General features: G+C 45.7%; 1 protein-coding gene across 1 annotated transcript in view; it reads left to right on the top strand.

Moving 5' to 3' along the window:
- The window catches only part of MERTK (MER proto-oncogene, tyrosine kinase), a 92519-nt gene that overhangs the window by 59854 nt on the left and 12858 nt on the right, over window positions 1-19807 (top strand). Inside the window, exons 9-13 of the mRNA XM_081156282.1 lie at window positions 10154-10307; window positions 12101-12254; window positions 15381-15466; window positions 16957-17052; window positions 17741-17821. Of these exons, the coding sequence (XP_081012408.1) occupies window positions 10154-10307; window positions 12101-12254; window positions 15381-15466; window positions 16957-17052; window positions 17741-17821 (571 nt within the window). The remainder of the gene's footprint in view (window positions 1-10153; window positions 10308-12100; window positions 12255-15380; window positions 15467-16956; window positions 17053-17740; window positions 17822-19807) is intronic.

Here is a 19807-nt window from a genome sequence, read left to right as displayed (position 1 = left end):
TCGGAGCAAAATTAGACACAAATCTCAACCAACCAGAGCAAAGCCGTTGCCACTCGCAGCACAGCAGACAGCAGGAGCACCAGCCTGGTGGCGCAGGTTCCCTGCCCCCGAGCTCCAGGGAGCTGTGCAGTGGGCCCCGTGGTGGGCTGTGTCACTGAGGGTCCTCGGGTCAAGAGCTCGGCACCCTGAGCATTGAGAACACACAGCCCATGCTCGGTGCAGGTGCACGGTGGTCTCGCTGCCACCACGCTGACCAGCTTCACTGGCGACGTGACCAGCCCGTGTGGCTCAGGGTCAGGGGTGGTTAGGCCTTGCAGTTTGTCCTGCTCAGCAGTAATGTGCGGGGATGCTCAGGACCATGCAGATGCCTCTCCGGTAAAGTGGTACTTGATCTGGGCTTGGAATAATCTTGACAGGTGACAATTGGAGGGCTTCCAGATGGAGAAAGATCACAGGAGACCAGGCATCATGTGACAGCTTTGGGAGATCACGGCTCACTCAAGGCCCTGGAACGTGAATGCTTTCAAGGGTGTGTTCTGAGGGAAGCTGGACCAGAGTCATGACCATGTGTGCAGGGCCCTGGACGTTGGCCGAGGTGTTAGATAAACTTTGGCAGATGGCAAGGGAGCCAGTGAGAACCTTGAACTTAGGAGTCCAGTTTAAGAGTTGTATATTACGAAGATGGCTGATATGACTATTAACTTTTACAAATAAGAAAATGGAGTTTGTTAAAAGTAACCTTCAAATCTGCCGTTTTCCATCAGAGCGTCCGGCCAACTGGCAGGTCACTCAGCAGCTTCTCCTGCTGATCACTGAGAATGTGGAGAGGAGCCTGCACCACCCAGCGGTGTGACAGGGCCGGGCACACTGGCTGGGAAAGGAGGGCCAGTGTCGGGAAGGGCCCCCTCAGCCCTGAAGGCAACCTTGATTGCTCCCCACAAGCTCCTGATTTAAATATTAATCTCATTTAAAAATATATTTTATAGCAACATCCAGCTGAGTGTTTGACCACATATCTGGGTACCACTGGCACATAAAATTAACTATCGGAATTGTCAGTGAGTGTTGATTATTGGTCCGTGCTGGGAACTGGGGGATGGCAATGTGTCAGGATGTCAGATAGCCCCTGCCTTATTGATGAAGATGGCAAGATCCTATGTGGTTCAGTAAGGACTGTTTGGTATAAATAGTAGTTTCATTGCACAATAGCCGACAAAAAGCAGAAGGGTCTATGTGAGAACCCGTGACTGTCTCCCTAAGTACCAGCCATGCCCTTCCGGTGGGAGTGACATTTTAGGCCTGACTCCAGTCAAGCCAGAGGGACATCCTGGCTCGATTGCTGTGAGGTGTAAAGATCATAGCTGTGGTGGGAACATTTGATCAAGGACAGAAGTGGGGGATGCAGCTGAGTGGTGAGGCCTGAGTGGGAGAGGAGGGCAGGCCCCATTCTCGCTTGGGAGAGGAAGCGGGCCGAGGGGATGCGGACTTCTTTGTGATGGGGCGGACGCACTGGGGTTGCCACCAGGACTGTCTCTTACCGCGGTCCCGGGGAGCCTCCTTGTTTTGTGCTTCACATTCCCGATCCATGTAACCCTGACGGTGGGTCAGAGTTTGGCATCCTTGGGGCATTCGTGCAGGGCATCACATGAAAGAAACACAGCTTCTTGGCAGGAGAGAGGGATGGGGAACAGCTGCATCCACTGCTGATGTCCCAGCTCGTTTCAGTCCTTTTCAATCTCATGTCATCCAACTTTTACCAAAACTACTGCTTCCCGATAGGACAGCTGAGACATTTCTTTTCTTTCGTGGCCTCGGTTTACCTACCAGGAAGCGCAGACTGTTGGAAGCAGTAGGAGACAGAAGAGGGCTTAGAATAGAAGCCCGCGATTTCTCAGGCCTCATAGTAAATGACTACAGGCTGTTATTTGTACCAGTTAGAGAGTTGCAGCTACAAGAGAAGGAGCCTCGCATTTCCTGGTCTTTCGTCCCAGAGCATGAGCAAGGCGCCTGTGGATTAACTGCATTTGCACCCTGGCTGGGTCAGGGCAATCAAACCTCTAGAGAAAAGCTCCTTTTCACAGTGCTCAAGTCTTAGGATAGTACATGAAGGCACAATCGTTTTGTTTTGATTCAGTGGGAATTTTTTCCTTCTTGGTTGGCAGAAGATAGTGATCATTGGCACACATTTAAGGGGCAGGTCCTTGTTTCTCCTCTGGCGTGGGCGATGGCTTCTTCTTTAGAAGGGGACTGGAGCTGAAGGGCAGGAGTGATGAGAGCCCTACGGGTGACGCAGCACAGACCCTAACGCCCTCACTGCCACTAACACTCAGCCGGGCCGTGCATTCTTGTTGCCTTTGCTCAGATCAATCTCTCTGCAGTAAGAACAGTGCTGCCACAGTTAGGGCTGTGACCTTTCCAGTCATTACTCCTTGGAGATGCTGGGTCATCCCTTGAGAAGGTCACTTGCATTGAAATCCTGCTGTATGTTGTGCTTCGTCATGGTTTTGTGAGAACAGAAGCTCAGTGGCTCATTTCGGACAAGCTGCACCGGAAGGCAAATAAAACACAGGAACAGCCAACCCTGGGAGGAGCCTGACCTCTGCACCCTTCACCTCCGTTTCTCGAACGCCCTTCACTTCCAAGGGGCAAGATGAAGATGTGAACACACAACTTCACCTCCAAACTGTCCTTTCATTTTCATTTGTAGAAAACTGTTAGTGAAGCTGCGTCCATCTTCTTTATAAAGGCTCCAGGATCGGATATTTTTCAAAGAGGTTCCCAGTCATGACTCTAGTAAGGGTAGTTTTTTGTATACACTTTTGGAACTTTCTTGGACGTGGCCTTTCGATGGATTATTGCAGTTAGGCTGAAAACTTGATTTTCAAAGATTGTACCTTTATTATCCCACAACTGTTGTGTCCCTTCAGACTAAGAGACTCCTGATAAGTACCGTGTGGATGATCACTAGATCTTGGTAGCACATTGACCCTTCTTTGTTCTATTTTTCTTGATATCCTTTGCCTTCCTAATAAAAACTCAAAGGTCAGGAGCAAGTACAGTCTGATCTCCTTGAAGTTGGAGTATGCTTGCCTATCTTTGCACCGTCTTAACGCAGGACCTTCAACTCCCTCTATCGGTGTTTATGGTGCTGCGGATTTCAGTGCGTGGACCTGGCCAACATTATGACCAGCAAGAGAATTTCTCTCTCAATAGGACAGCGGTCTTTCTTTCTTTCTTTCTTTTTACTTTAAGTACTTTTTCATTTTTAATTATAGTTGACATGCAGTATTATATTAGTTTCAGGTGTACAACCCAGTGATTAGACGTTATATAACTTACTAAAGGATCACCTTGATAAATTTAGATCCACTTGGCACCATACATAGTTATTAGGATCTTATTGACTATATTCCCTAGGCTGTACTTGACATCCCCATGACTATTATGGAACTACCAATTTGTATTTCTTAATCCCTTCTCCTTTTTCACCCACCCCTCTAACCCCCCTCCCATCTGGAAACCATCAAAATGTTCTCTGTGTCTGTGAGTCTGTTTCTGTTCTGCTTGTTTGTTTTGTCTTTCAGATGCCACATATTCGTGAAATCACATGGCATTTGTCTTCCTCTGACTTATTTCACTCAGCACAATACCCTCTAGGTCCATTTATGTTGTTGCAGAAGACAAGGTTTCATTCTTTTTCGTGGCTGAGTCATACTCCATTATGTGTGTGTGTGTGTGTCACTTCTTTATCCACTCATCTACTGATGGACACTTAGGTTGCTTCCATATCTTGGCTATCGTAAATAGTGCTGCACTGAACATAGGGGTGCATATGTCTTTTTGATTTAGTGTTTAGGGTATTTATCTGCAAATAAATACCCAGAAGTGGAATTGCTGGGTCCTTCTTTGTTTCTTGTTATATAGCCTTTGTTTATAGTCTATTTTGTCTGGTATGAGTATTGCTACCCCACCTTTTTTTGTTCGTTTGTTTCCATTTTCATAAAATATCTCTTTTCCATCCATTTACTTTCAGTCTGTGTTTGTCTTTTGATCTGAAGTGAGTCTCTTGTAGGCAGGAGATATGTAAGGGTCTTATTTTCTTATCCATTCAGTCCCCATGTGTCTTTTGATTGGAGCATTTAATTCATTTGCATTTAAAGTAATTATTGATAGATATGTAGATATTACCATTTTATTATTCATATTTAAATTGTTTTTTCTTCTTCCTAAAGAAGACCTTTTAACATTTCTTGTAATAACTGGTTTGGTGGTGATGAACTCCTTTAGCTTATTCTTGTCTGGGAACCTCTTTATCTGTCTTTCGATGCTAAATGATAGCACCTTGGTCGTAGGTACTTGCTTTTCATAACTTTGAATATTTCATGCCAATTCCTTCTGGCCTGCAAAGTTTCTGTTGAAAAATCAGCTGACAGTCTTTTGGTAGCTCCCTTGTAGATAACTAATTGCTTTTCTCTTGCTGTTTTGAAGGTTCTCTTTGTCTTTAACCTTTTGCATTTTAATTATGATGTGTCTTGGTGTGGGCCTCTTTGGGTTCCTCTTGTTTGAGACTCTCTATGCTTCCTGGACTTTCATGTCTGTTTTCTTTACCAGGTAGGGGAAGTCTTTCATCATTATTTTTTCACATAGGGTTTTAATTCCTTGCTCTCTTTCTTCTCCTTCTGGCACCCCATGATATGAATGTTGATATACTTGAAGTTGTCCCACAGTCTCTTTATACTATCCTCATATATTTGGATTATTATTTTCTTTTGCTTTTCTGATTGGGTGCTTTCTGCTTCCTTATCTTCCAAATCTCTGATTTGATCCTCTAATTCATCTACTCCTCTGCTCATTCCCTATAATGGAGTCTTCATTTCACTAGTGTATTCTTCATTTGTGACTGGTTCTTTCTGATGTCTTTTAGTTCTGCTTTAATGTTTCCTCTCTCTTTGTTGAAGTTCTTACTAAGTTCATCTACTCTTCCCCTAAGTTCATTAAGCAGCTTTATAACCAGTGTTTTGAGCTCTGCATCTAGTAGATTTCTTGTCTCCATTTTGTTTAGTTATTTTTCAGAAGTTTTGTTATGTTCTTTCATTTGAGACATCTTTCTTTGTCTCCTCATTTTGGCAGCCTCCTTGTGTTTGTTTTTATGTGTTAGATAGAGCTGCTACGTCTCCCAGGCTTGGTAGAGTAGCCTTATATAGTAGGTGACCTGTAGGGTCCAGTGGCACAGCTGCCATGATTATTTGAGTTGGGCACCCCAGGTGCATCCTCCATGTGGGCTGTACACCCTCCTGTTGTAGTTGAGCATTGATTGCTGTTGACACATCAATGGGAGGGATTTACCCACAGGCTAATTGGTTGCAAGGATTGGCTGCAACCACCTTGGAGGATCAACTGCAGGGGCACACTCCGTGGAGCAGGACTTACTTCAGGGCAGGGATGCCAGCTGAGTCTGCCTCCTGAGCGTGCTGTTTGTGGAGGTGATTGGGTGGTGCTTCGATGTGGTCTGAAGCTGTCCAACAGGTGCATTGGCTCTGGGGCCTCCCTGGTTGTGCTGGCCAAGATCAGCTGGTACCTGTGTCCTGCCCAGGGCCACTGGCATGAATTACAAAGCAATCTACAGATGGCTGCTACTGGGCTTTAAGGTGAACGGGACAGTCTTTGATGAGTGTGGACTAATGTTTATCTCATTCTCATTCTCATAAGGTGTCAGTAGACCTTCCATGAGAAAAGAATTCAGTGAATAAGTCAGTTTATGAAATATTGCATATTATGCCCTTTCTTGAAGACCCACGTGTTTACTGGCAAGTTCAAGGCTCTCATGTTCTACAGTGAAGAAATCTGTTTAACTTTGACCCGAGAATTGCCCAAAAGTTAGGCACTCAATTTGATACCTGTCATTCTTGCAGAGCTCATTGTTGTGGGACTGTGGCTCTAATGCTGGTTTTACTGTGGTTAGAAGGGTGGAGGTCTAGATCAGAAGGAAGTTTCATAGCAGATTATTATGGAGAACCAACTTCTTCAAAGACCAGGGAAGCCACAGTGCACTCAAGGATTCCTTCCCTGGCCTAGTACTCTGCCTCCTGACACGCTATCCTGGGTGTTGGCAAGTGCCCCTCCCTCTTCTTTCCATCCTTCCTCTCACTCACTGTCAACGGAGGGCAAAGCATTTGAGCTGGTGTCATTTTTACAAATGAGGAATAGGTGTAGCTCTTGTTAAACAGGCCAGACAGAGGTCTCAAACACTTGAATCAAGGCTCAGTCAAGGATGGTACATTTTGCCTGGAGGACAAACCTACAATGTGTTGAATAAATGTCATAGTTTGGGGACCAAGGCAGTCTTGAATGATACAGGACAGCCTTGAGAAATACTACAAGGTCAGTTCTGTAAGAACGACTTAGTTTTATAGGGAAGACCAAATATAGTGCATTGGGGGCACAGTGTAGGAAATAAGAAATGGCCTCTGCGCCACACCATATGCTAAGTGTTTTACATGAAGGAACTCACAAACCCTTGCAAAAACACCGTAAGGACATATCCTTCTTCTCAGTGTCTGTTTGAGGAAATTGGAGCTCAGAGATATTGAGTAACTTACCCAGAATCACAAAGCTTGGGATTGGTAGCACTGGGATCAGAGTCCAGGTCTGGCTGACTCCAAAAGCTGTACTTTTTAGAGCCCCACCGCTCTTTTCCAGATATCCTTGGTTTTCTTCATAACATAGTGTTTCTCATTCAAGTTCCATAGTGTGGCATCTTAGCAGAAAGAAGTAAGAACAGGACGCATTTGAAGAGTAAGGTGTGAGAGCTTTGCGTTGATACTTGTGAATTTGAACCCCTTTGAACAAACTACCTTTGTTGTTGCAACACGACAGAAACTTTTATCTGCTAGTCCTTTCCCCACTGAATGTTACTGTTCTTTGAGGCAATAAAAAGCCATATTTTTAAATACAGTTACAAAGATAAGATTGTGCGTTCTCACAGAGTTGAAGATATTAAAGTCTTTTGATAACTGAACACAAGCACCGCTGTGGTTGCCCTAACGAGCTAATGCCCATGTGAGAAACAAGATGTCATATTTTGGAAGATGTGCTCTTACATTCCCCAACAGGCTGGGTCTACGGATTTTATCTGTAAGGAAAGTTGTAATAGTGCTATACTTACGATTTCATTTCCTGAAAATGTTCTTATATTTTAAGTCCTTGAGGAAATTGGCCTGTATTGGTGAAAAATGAAAGGTCATAAATGAGAAATAGGCAGTTAGCCAAGGCCTGTGCCCATGACCAGACCATCTCATGCCAGGAACACGGCCCCACCTTCTGTGGTCCACACCTGACACTGAGGGGGATCATGCACATGGGGCAGCTCCTGCCCATGTGTGATTTCAAGTGTCAACTTTCAGAACCAAAATTAAAATAATACCTGAGGATATGGATATGGTCACACTTCTCTTTACATATTTAGCATCAAAACAGAATGGATAAATTACATCACTTTTTTAAAACCGTGATCTTTGGAGGTTACCATTTAAAAATATTCTTAGAAAAAAAATTGCTAAACCTCCACTAAAATGTTTATCATATATCATTCTAATCACTACTTCAGAATTTATTTTAATCCCATCCCTAGAATGGGATAATTTTTATGTATTTCCAAAATGTGTGACTACGGAGCGGTGCCTGGTGTCACTTCCATCCTTCCAGATTCAGCATGGTGAGTACAGCCATGGTGGGGCCATTGCCCCCTTGGGTGACATTTGCTGCAGGCCAGCCGCCATTCCAAGCACTTTACACAGATGAGCTCTTCACTCATTTAAGAGACAGGAGGTGGAAATGACAAAGTCACTCCTCTGAAGAAAATGTTACCGTTCGCCACAGCACGGATGGACCTGGAAAACATTATGCTAAGTGAAATAAGCCAGTCAGAGAAAGACAGGTACCATATGGATTTTACTTATATGTGGAATCCAAAGAACAAAAGAAACAAACAAACAAAACAGAGACAGACTCATAGAGAACAGGCTGACAGCTCTGAGGGGGGAGGCGTCAGCGGGTGGAGGGATTGAGCAAAAGCGAGAGAACTGAACGTGGACAACAGTGTGGTGATTTCGGGGGGGGGCAAGAAGGGGGGAGGTGGAGGTGGCGGTGGAGGAGGGCATAGAGGGGATAAATGGTGATGGGAAAATAAATAAAAAAGTAGATAAAGTCATTTCTCTGGGTTTTCGTGGTCAGTTATAGGCCCTAAGCCAATAGATATTATGAAGTGCTCTTAGGTTTATTTCCAAACGAATAATTCTGTTGTTAGGATTTCTCTCCTAAGGATTTAATTATTTATTTTTGTTTTGTTAATTCTCACCCAAGGATATTTTTTCCATTGATTTTTTAGACAGTGGAAACGGTGGGGGGACTAGAAAGAGAAACATTGATGTGAGAGAGACGCATTGATTGGTTGCCTCCCCCACATGCGCTGACCAGGGCCGGGGATTGAACCTGTAACTCAAGTACGTGCCCTTGACCAGGAATCGAACTCGAGACCTGTTTGTGTGCAGGCCGACGCTCTAGACCACTGAGTGTGCCGGCCACGGCTAGAGATTTTAATTCTTATGCATTTCCTCTTATTTTGAGCCAATTTCTCTCATACCCAATGTCTTGTATTTGAGTCTTTGTAGACAAATAGTACCCGTGTCCCTGGTCAGGCATGGAGTCTTGTACGTTGAGGAGCTGTCAAGAGACTAGATCTTAATTATTCCAGCTCCTAAAAAGAAATGATAATCATGAGACATGATAGAGTTGTTAACTATGGCTACAGTGGCAAATATATGATAATATTTAAATGTATCAAATCCACATGTTGTATACCTTAAATTCACCCAATGGTACATGTCAAATATATTTCAATTTTAGAAAAAAAATGGATTTTCCATAATAAGATGCTCTGTTTCTAAGAAAGATGTTGCCTGAATATCCCCCCAAAAATGTTAATTATTAATTTGTTTACTTAATTAACGATAAAACCTTTGGCAAATCTTTTTGCACCAATAGAGTCCAATGGGATAGAAAACCCAAAAATTTTAAGTCTGTGTTTTCTCTTTTCATCTTTGAGGACATTCTGGGTCCGATGGTCACTGCCTGTCAGATTTAGAAACAGCCTCTGGGTGGCTGACCCAGGTTCCCCTTTGGTCACGAGTGATGGGACTGTCCTCTCTTTAAGGGCTGAGCTGGTTCCATCCTGCACGATGGTCAGAAGTGACTGGGATGAGACTGAGTGACCGGGGAATGAAGTTACCCCCATAGCAGGCTCTCTGTTCACTGGTGATCCCCTCTGTTCACTGGTGATCCCCTCTGTTCACTGGTGATCCGTGACATCTGCTCCACATGACCTGACAGTTCTCTCTCTCTGCGAAGTCACATTTCCAAAATTGAGAGAGAACGACATGAGAGAGCTTCATCCCCTATAGTCCCTATTTGAACAGCCAGCCCCAGACCTGACACAGTAAGTCCTACCCCAGAGAACATCATTTGTCAAGTTTTGGAAACAGAGTAAAGTGCTATATAAACACTTAGTCTCAGTTACTTTTTCAAAATTACCCCCCCACCCCGTGTGTTCACGGCTCGTTTATATGGCAGTGGCTTTTAAAACAAAAGTAAAACCAGGTTTTTGAAAATTGGGCAAATTGTGCATTTGTCACACTGGTAGGAAAAAAACAGTGTCAATACCCTCCTAAATGGAGATTTTAGTCAAACTTCTTGCAGTTGCCAGGAACAAGCCCCCTTGTACTGGTTCAGGGGAGGCTGGCTGGTGATCAGGGTCAGTGTGGCTCCTGGGCAGCATCCTGTGGTGGTGCAGAGGGGGCCTGGGGTCATCCTGCTCTTGGCATCTGGGTGCATGGGCCACATGCCCCCTCTCTCCCAGAGGCATCTTCACTGCCACCCTAAGTGCTGTGCCCTCACAACACTGGTTCCCGCCAGCCCGTCCTTCGTCCCTGCATCACTGCATCGCACTTTTGTTCTGTTGGCTGTGGCCCAAGTGAGGAAGGGACACTGTGGAAACGTGGCCACTTGCTCCTGGGATCAGGCAGAACTGTGGCGGAGTAGGCGACGTGCCCCGGGCAGCTCAGTGTTTCATTTCCTTTCCTTTCTTGTCCATCCCCAGAAAGAGCTATCTGAAGAAGTCGGCCAGAACGGCAGCCATGCTCAGATTCCTGTTCACGTCCACAATGCCACGTGCACAGTGAGGATCGCCGCCGTCACCACGGGCGGGGTCGGACCTTTCAGTGCCCCAGTGAAAATCTTCGTCCCCGCGCATGGTGAGAGCCGGGCTCCCGTCCCCTGCTGGAGCAGGTCCATCCAGCACACAGATTCCCAGAGAGCAAGCTGGGGGGAGGACAGCCGGCTTAAGGCTGAAACCTAAAGACCCGTTTGCCGTGGTAAAGAGACTTGATAGGATAACACACCTCAACGTGCGAGTCCTCCCGCTAGTGTGACTGTGAATGGTTCTGACTGGCTGGGAGGATCGGTCTGCTCAGGGGACCTAGTTGGACTTGGTTTACTGAGTATAGTTAAATGACCTGTACCGTCCGAATGTTGGCAGTGCTGATCCTTCATTCTCTAGAACTGCTACAGTTTGTTTACTTGCTAGTGTTTGTTTTGCTGTTTTAATCAGTGCTGCTGGTCACATCATTGCCCATCCAGGCCTTGGGCAGTGAGCGTCACGAGCAGGCAGTGTTTCCTGCAGAAGCCGCCCTCAGATGGCCCTGGGCTCCCTGTGCTGAGCGCCTGGCCCTGCGTGCCGGCTTCTGCGTGGTGTTGCAGTGTCCTTCAGCAAAAAGTTGCCGCCATGGTGCCCCACGTGGCCCAAACGCTGTGCTTGCTTCATAGATGAGAGGAGCAGGCTTTGTTCTGATTATCAGTGACCTGTGCAGTTACAAGTCCTTGCAAACATGGTCTTTGTACTCATAGCAGACAGGACTTGTGAGCAGACCAGTGAATCCCTCACGGTCTCTTCCAGTGACCCTCTCCCTTCAGTGCAGAATTGGAGCCGTATTACAGGTCTGGGAGCCTATAGGCTCTGTACCTGGGACCATTAGTAACTGGTGATGGGGACACAAGGCTTGTCTGCCTGGTAGAAATTCAAAGACAATGAGATTCTGATTCTAAAGGCACAGCTTAAAAAGTCAGACTTTAAGATGACAGAGCTTTTATCTTCATATATAATAGACTTTCCAGAACTGTGAAGGGCTTTGCTATACTGGCAGTCCTTATTTTGCGTGATTCCAGAACTCACACATTTCAGTTACCATGTTACATTAACTGTGAGGACTGCATAGGATATATACTTCACCACAGGCTCTTCGGTCCACAAATCCACATAAGTAATAGGCTCATCCTGACCACGACTTGTGTGCTACTTCTCAAAGTGTGTTGGTGGCTGGTCACTGATGAAAGCGTAGTAGAGAAAGGCAGTATGAGTGTTGCAGTCAGATTTGAGTTGAATGCGTGTGGAATTATGGAGGAAAGCTCACAGACCCTAGACACGCAGCCAGAGACCCAGAGAAGTCTCAAAAAGATTGTGCCCAAAAGGAGGAAGATGCTCCAGAGAGAGGTGTGCCAGCAAAGACCTTCACATGAAGGAACCCCGAGACACACTGGCGTTGAAAGCACAGAGGATGAGATGTTGGGAGTGGATCCAAACTCAGAATGGAGCGTGATAACTCGCAGGCACAAAGGAGATTCTGTCCACGTCATAAGTTAGATGGCTGGAAGGAGGCACGCCCTGTTCACACCACTCCTGATGAGTGTTTACAAAGAAACAAACATGCTAATTCTCAGTGTTTCCAGGGTTTTAATTGCAGTGTACCAGATAAATGTTAATTTGACCATTTGTACTTCGTATACCTTTGTTGCTGACGTGGTTACCCACTGACTCCCGAGATCCCTGCACAGTCTCAGCCAGGGCTGCCTGGGCTTGTGGGTCACGGAATCTCGGGGGACTAGTTCTAAAGCTCACGGCCACCTGCTCTTCTGCAGTACAAGCCAGTGTTTTGTGTGTATTTCGGATTCAAAGAGATGTTCTGGATTGTTTCTGTTGGTCTCTTACCAGGCTGGGTAGATTTGGCCCCCTCGTTGGCTCCAGCTCCTGGCAGCACAGACCCGGTGCTCATTGTCCTCGGCTGCTTCTGCGGATTTATTCTGATTGGCCTGGTTCTGTATATTTCTCTGGCCATCAGAAAAAGAGTCCAGGAGACAAGGTTTGGGTAAGTGTTCCGGTTAAAAAATGTTTTGTTCAGCCTTGGCCAGTGTAGCTTAGTAGAGTGTCAGCCCATGCACCAAAGGGTCTCGGGTTCAATTCTTGGTCAAGGGCACATACCTGGGTTGCAGGTTTGATCCCCAGCCCTGGTTGTGTGGGAAGCAACCAATTGATGTGTGTCTCTCTCTTCCCTCTCTTCCTCTCTCCCCCCCCTTCCACTCTCTCTAAAAAAATCAATGGAAAAAATATCCTCAAGTGGGGATTAACAACAACAAAATGTTCTGTTTCGTGGTGTCAATGCGATGGTTATGCCAAGTGGCAATGCCTGTCCTGCCGGGCCCACTCCTCAGTGTTCCAGCTGGGAGCCCTGTCTGTGCTCACACCGCAGTGGGCAGCGTCCTCACTGAGGCTAGTGCTGCAAAGGCAGCCAGCAGTGAAAGCCGGCCTGGAGGGCTCGTGGGTAGAGAAGCCAGCCCATCCACAGGATTTCGCTATTCAAACCCCGTTGCTGTTAAATGAGCACTTTTATAAGTCTTTAAACTGACCCTGATTATTAACCAAAATCAAACAGGGGATATGTATGTACAAATAAAAATACAAGAAGGAAATTCACCAAAGCATTAGCAATTTTATAATTGTGGTAATGCTGTGTTTCCTTTTTTTCCACATTTTCTGTAGTGATCGATTATTTTCCAACAGAGAAAAACTTTATATTTTTACATTCAAATCTATAAGAAGCTCTTTTTTTCTTATTTTCCATACATCTGACATTTATAACCACACGGGAGTTGAATATCAAGAAAAATGAGAAGCTACTTTAAAGCAGCCTGGGATTACGAGGATGGATGTGCCAGTGTCCCTGGAACTCAGTCCTCCCCCAACGCTTGTTCAGTGACCTTAGGTTTCCATGAAATCCAGTTTGTCACTGTGGTGGAGGCAGCTTGGAGTGGGACAGGATGAGAGAGCGAGGGAGCGGAGCTGTGCAGCCTGTCTCACGGCCCCACACCATCAGCACGCTGCACTCACTCAGAAACTCCCCATGGATGTGGAGGGGGAGCTCAGCTGTGGAGGCGAGGCTGCCCTTTCTGTGCAATCTTTCAGTTCTGGTGGTCAGGTACACACAGTACTTAACAACTCTTTTATCTTAGTATATAAATTCTAATAATGACTGTGTTAAAGACATAGACAAAATCTCACCTAAATCCTGGACATTGGGTTGACTATAACACACCCCAGAGTCTAGGTATCGTTTGGGGGCTCATTGCAGAGACCCTGTGCAGAAGGTGTAGTAGCAGCTCATTGAAGGCCTACTAGGCGCTGGCCACTGTGATAGCCTGGGGTACGGTAAGCACTGCCCCTGCCCTCCTGAGACCCACAGTGAGTGGGGAATCAGGCAGTAATCACACAAGTAAATATCAAAAAGCAACTGTGGCAAATTCTCTTATCAAAGGACCCTTATGAATATAGAACAGATTTGACTGTGTTAAGGCAGGAAAGGCCTCCCTGCAGAGCTGATAACCTGAACTAGAAGCTGAGGAAAGGGCAGGTGTTGATTAAATGAGAGAGAAGGGAAGAGCATTTCAGCCAGAAAGAGCAGCCCATGTAAAGGCCCTGTGGTGCAGGGACCCTGGCCCACAAAGATTCCAGCACCAGATTCCAGTTGTAACATCTGGGGTCTGGCATTGCATTCTGTCACTTGAACAAGTCTTTTGCTTTATCCAGGCTTCCTGTGCATTCTCTCTCTCTCTGAATGGTCTCCAAAGTTATCACCAGTTTAATTGCTGTGATTCTGAATTAGGCTTTCAGACTCAGTCATGCGTGGAGAGGTGCTGAGTCTAAGACGCAGGTGTCCTCAAGCACTGGTGGCAGCGTGCAGTACGTGTCATCAAGTGGGCATTCATCATTATTGCTGAGGAAACAATAATTGATATAGACGGATGCATAGACGTATTTGCGTAAGCCATCTCAAATGCAGGCTCAGTAAGGACAGAACCTCCAAGATGATGGCCAAAGCTGCCATGGTGGTCCTCAGCTCCCAGGGCGCCCGGTGGGGGCCCCTAGGTGTGCAGCTGAGGGAAGCTGGAGGGGTGGGCGCAGAAGCAGAGGGTGCTTCTTTGCCTTTGGAGGCTTAGCCAGGCATGTAGGAACAGCACATATCAATGCCACCCTTGCCAGTCTTTGGGAATTCAGTACCTCTTTGTTTCTGAAGTCTCTGCTAGGCATGCTCTTTTCTTGCCTTCCTTCAGGAGGAATTATTTTCTGGGACATCACATGTTGTAAAAATATTTTGATTCTGGTTTTAAAATACATGAGAAAGCCCAGCCAGGCGTGGCTCAGTGGTTGAGCATCGACCTATGATCCAAGAGATTGTGGTTTGATTCCCAGTCAGGGCGCATGCCCAGGCTTCGGGCTTAAGTCCCAGTGGGGGTCGTGCAGGAGGCCGCCAATCAATGACTCTCTCATCACTGATGTTTCTCTCTCTCTCTGAAATCAATAAAGATATATATTTTAAAAAAATATATGAAAGACAAAGTGCAGGAATGAGATCCCACCCACAACAGCATGAAAACTATCACATTCTTAGGAATCAGCCCAACATTCATGCAAGAACTTTTTGGGAAAGAATTAATAGACTTTACCAATAAGCAGAAGAAAACTTAAATGAGGAAATGTGTACCATGCTCATGGATGGGAGAGCTGTTTTGTTTGAGAGATCATATTTTCCCCAAGTTAAGCATAAATTCGATATAATCACCATGTAACTTGCTGCAGGGTTGTTGATAAATGGCAAGCTGATTTCAAAATGTATGTCAAAGAGTAAAGGAGCAAGGCCCAAGCCAGCATGGTTCAGTGGTTGAGTGTTGACCTATGAACCAGGCAATCATGGTTCAATTCCCAGTCAGGGCACATGCCCAGGTTATGGGCTTGATCCCCAGTAGGGGCCTGCAGGAGGCAGCTGATCGATGACTCTCTCATCATTGATGTTTCTATCTCTCTCCCTCTCCTTTCCTCTCTCTGAAATCAATAAAAACATTAAAAAAAAAAAAAAAAGTAAAGAGCAGGGACAGTTGTCGAGGCAGTGGGGTCAACATCTGCTATTGCTACAGCCTGAGATGTGTGTTTCCTCACCCAGGACCGCCTTCACTGGGGAAGATGTGGAACTGGTCGTCAACTACACAGCAAAGAAGTCCTTCTGTCGGCAAGCCATCAAACTCACCTGTACGTTGACTTTCACTTCCCTTTTTTTCCAAAAGTTAAAATAGTTGAGAGCGAAGAAAGAACAACCAATTCATTGACAGATTTCTCACAAGAGCCAAAAAAGTCAAAGAATGGGTATTTTTACTGCGCAAGATGTATATGCAGCGAGTAGGTAGTCAGACATGACCCTGTGCCTCCCTGCCGTCCAACTTACTGGAAATACGGGGTGAAGTAGCTGGGGTGATGGCCTCCACTGCCTTGAACATGGAGACAAAAGTGATAGGAGATGTGGGTAGAGGTCAGGGATTTGAAGGAAACGGCAAAGCAACTCATGATCTCAGAGCTTGTTGTTTCCTTTTTTGTCCTGGCCCCCAACTCAGAAGGTTTGCTAACACACTTTGTATCGATTACGGTTTGGGCTTTGCTGAGTCACAATGGGCGCTCTTCTCATTGAACAGCGGGAATAAGCAGGTAGTTCTGTGTTCCCTGGTCATTTCAGAAACTGTGTAGGAAGTAGGTGCAAAGACTTTCAAATTTAAGCTTCTGGATGCTTGCCAAAATACCAGAACAACAGACCAAATACAAGAATGATGGATACAGGTAACTGTGGAATAAAAACTTGTGTGATGTAGGATGTTACAATTTCCTTGCCTTTCTAATCTAGAAGTTTGACTTAGATGTTCTTACATTCTAAAAAGTTCTTCATTTAGACCAATTTCATTTCTTTTCTTTATTGGAGGACCATTAGGTAACGTTTTTTCACAAAGAGCTAAAGTGTCCAGATTATCCATGTTTATGTTGCTGCTGTTGTTTTCTTTCAAAATCTTGCTTATTGCCTTGCTGGGGCACACACGGAGTCATTTGCCAAGTAGTCATTGAACAGACGGGTCTCCTCTCCCGGTTAATGGCCCTTCTTAGTAGCATGTGCTGTCAGTGCTGCGTATCTGCGTCTTATTACAGAAGACCTCGTTCTCTGGTCCTCCCGCCAGGTACTTAGTTTCGCACTTGCCATGTCAGTGTGATGAGGCTCATGTACCACACGTGAGCAGTAGCTTGTGCTCTGTGTGTCCTTGGTTTCTGCGCCTCCTTCCCTGGAGGAGAGGATGGGAGGCTCCCGATGGCTCCTTTGTATCCCGTCCTTAGGGGTCTAACGGTAAATACCCCGCTAGAAGGGACCCGTTGACCTCTTTTCCTCCCTAGTCAGGGGCGAACCTCCCCAGCAGGAATCTGATGGCCAGTTGCTGGTACTGCACATTGGAAGGAGAGATGTGGTTTTGATTTTTAGAATTTTTCGGAATTAATCTTGCCCCGAAGGATTCATTTTATTCAATTTAATCATAGTAGAATTAAGTGTGATGTTTTATTACTGGCATTTGGGGGAGGAGGGCTATGGGGTATAAAATGGAAAAAGTGTTTAACTATTTTATGGGACTTTATACATAATTTTAATTATATTCCAATGAAGGGAAACACTCTGACAACTCATATGTCCCCTGTCACTTCTTTTATAGTACGTAGCTTGGGGGTCAGCGAGGAGCTGCAGAGTAAGCTGGAAGATGTTGTGATTGACAGGAACCTTCTAATTCTTGGAAAAATTCTGGGTGAAGGTAAGCAGTTTAATTTAAAATGTGGGGTAAAAAAGTAAGCAGTTCACAGTAATTTTAAAATATATCTATTTATTAAATAAAATATCATTCTGTGACTTTAATTGATAATACAAATAGTTCTATTTTATTTAAAATGAAAAAAATAGTAATTTTTGAAACGAAGACTGGGCATATGAATGGGACTCTGTTGTGCCTGGCACACACAAGAGGCCCTGCAAATATGAATTCCCTTCCTCCATTGAATAGCATGTAATTCACTAGTTGGTTTCCTACATCGTTTAAATTTATTCCTCTAGTTCTCAAGTTTGTAATTCCTGGCACCTTCCTAGTTAAATAGGAACAAAGGTGAAAATACACATTTAATCTGTCAACCTGATATTCTGATATTAGGATGAATGATGGTGGTGTTCAGAGTTTCTACTGTATGAATTTCAAAAATGTTGTCCTGTATGTTGTCCTGTAACACAGTGAACTGAGCTAAGTCCAGGCCAGCCAAGGTGGTGACAAGCAGGAGGTTATTGCCTGGCTTGTGCCCTGTTTTGCGAGTGTGGGTGGCCTGGCCGCTCTGCCTGGCTGCCGTGCTTGGGTCCTCTCGGGCCACATGAAAATGTGGCTTTGGCACTGTGGTGTTTCTGTGGTCAGGAGAGATTTTCCACAAGGTCCACATAGGTGCTGTTTTATTTTACAGGAGAGTTTGGGTCGGTCATGGAAGGAAGTCTCAGTCAGCAAGATGGGACCTCTGAGAAAGTGGCCGTGAAGACCATGAAACGTGAGTTATCACCCACGAAACCCATTCTAGGCTTGGATGGCTGCTCGGTGTCTGATGCTCCATGAAGCCAGGATGGAGTTCAGATGTCACGATCTCAGTCGCCACTGGCTCAGAAGGCCACCCAGAGCGCTGCCTGGTCACAGAGGGACAGTTACTATAATGAGCTCTACATACCTACACTATAGAGTCCTCCACACTCAAAGCAGTAGCGTGTCATCCTCTCTCCCTTTCTCATTGATGACTCCAAGTAAGGCATGAATTTCTGGCATGGCTGATCTGGTGGCAGCATGTGACCCCACGACTGTCTCAGTCTGATTCTTCAGGTGTTCAGCCGGCACCCGTAAAATAGACCCCGATCGCGTGCCATGTCCCCTGCAGCTGTCCTCCCAGTCATTGCACTCGGAGAGAGAGGATTCGTGCTTCGTGCATTCAGGTTCTTCCTATCGCTTCCTCATTAACCCCCTGTATAAACCCAATCATATTTTTGATCAAGGAATAAAGGAAAATTGGTTTCTTTCTAAAGTTTAAATCCACTGTTTACTGGGCATTAAAGTGTAAGTTAGATTATGAGGATGTCTTGGGGCTTTTTAACCAGAATCAGAGGCTAAAGTTTTAGTTCATTTATTAAAAATAACCATCATAACCAGCCAGTCACGTGGGCTGGTGCTTTTTGCTTTTCATGTATCCGCTAATGGCCAGTATTTGTGGAGTCCTCACCGTGTGCCCAGGGCACTGCAGCTACCACCCGTTTCATCAGTGCAGCAGGGCCAGGAAATTGGGACAGCTGGGAAAGAGGCTCACCCTGAGCTTAGAGGAGCTGCACCCTCCCTGGAGCTGCACCCGGCACACAGCCACACTCAGCACTGGTCCTGCCTCGCGTCATTTTACTGGAACCTCACAATGTGTTCGTGGAGAGGCTCCTTCTGTCGTCCCCATTGGCCAAGTAGAAGGTTTAGGGAACCTGGTCAGAGTAGCTGGGCCTGGAACCTGTTTCCTCTCTGGCCTTGGCTCTACTATTCTTCAACTTAATTAGAGTAACTTGTATAGGAATTGGATCTCTGCTAATTATCAAAGATTGAAAGACTAGTCTCTGGCCTCCAATTGCAGGCTCCTCTGCGTTTGCCTGGATGTTGGCCCCTGGGGGGGGGGGGTTGCAGGCAGACCTCCACCCCTTTTGTTCCACCTACCCACCTCCTTTTTTGCAGCAAAGGCTAAAGGTGGTGAGGGCTAAGTGGCAGGCATTTTGCAGGTCTATAGAATTATTTTTTTATATTTTTTAAAATTTGTTTTTATAGGAAGATTAATCTATATTAAACCCGTAGGATGTACAGACATTGTGCTGGATGCTCTTGTGTGATTTTAGGTGTTCCTTGTGCCTGTTAAAGTAGATTCCCTAAGGCACTCCTGGCTTTCTGTGTGTTTTGGTTTTTTAAAATAATATGTCTATTTCAGAGAGAGGAAGGGAGAGGGAGAGAGGAGAGATAGAAACATCAGTGATGAGAGAGAATTATCGATCGGCTGCCTCCTGCACGCCCCCTACTGGGGATCGAGCCCGCAACCCGAGCGTGTGCCCTGATCGGGATTTGAACCGTGATCTCCTGATTCATGGGTGGACGCTCAACCAAATACACATAACATCCTAACCATTTTAAAGGTCAGAGGCATTAAGCATGTTCACACTTTGTGCACCTATCACCACCATCATCTCCTGAACCTTTGTCTTGCAAAACTGAAACTTGGTTCATTAAACAACTCTCGACCCCCACCCCCAGCGCCCCCCTTCTAATTCTGTCTGTAAATTTGACTTCTCTTCCTACCTCATTCTGTGTCCTCTTGTCACTGGCTTCTGTCACTTACCATAGTGTAGAATTTTAAATGTGTCTCTTAAGGGGCTTTAATTCCAGAAACTTGGTATGAAAGTGTATCTGGTTCGCAGGGCAGGGCCGAGCAGCCGGAGCGCCGGCACCGTGATGGAGAGGCACACAT

The sequence above is a fragment of the Miniopterus schreibersii genome, assembly GCF_964146895.1.
Source record: "Miniopterus schreibersii genome assembly, chromosome: 13".
Taxonomy (NCBI): Eukaryota; Metazoa; Chordata; class Mammalia; order Chiroptera; family Miniopteridae; genus Miniopterus; species Miniopterus schreibersii.
The sequence above is the reverse complement of the archived record's forward strand: the minus strand, read 5'-3'. Positions and strand labels throughout refer to the sequence as shown.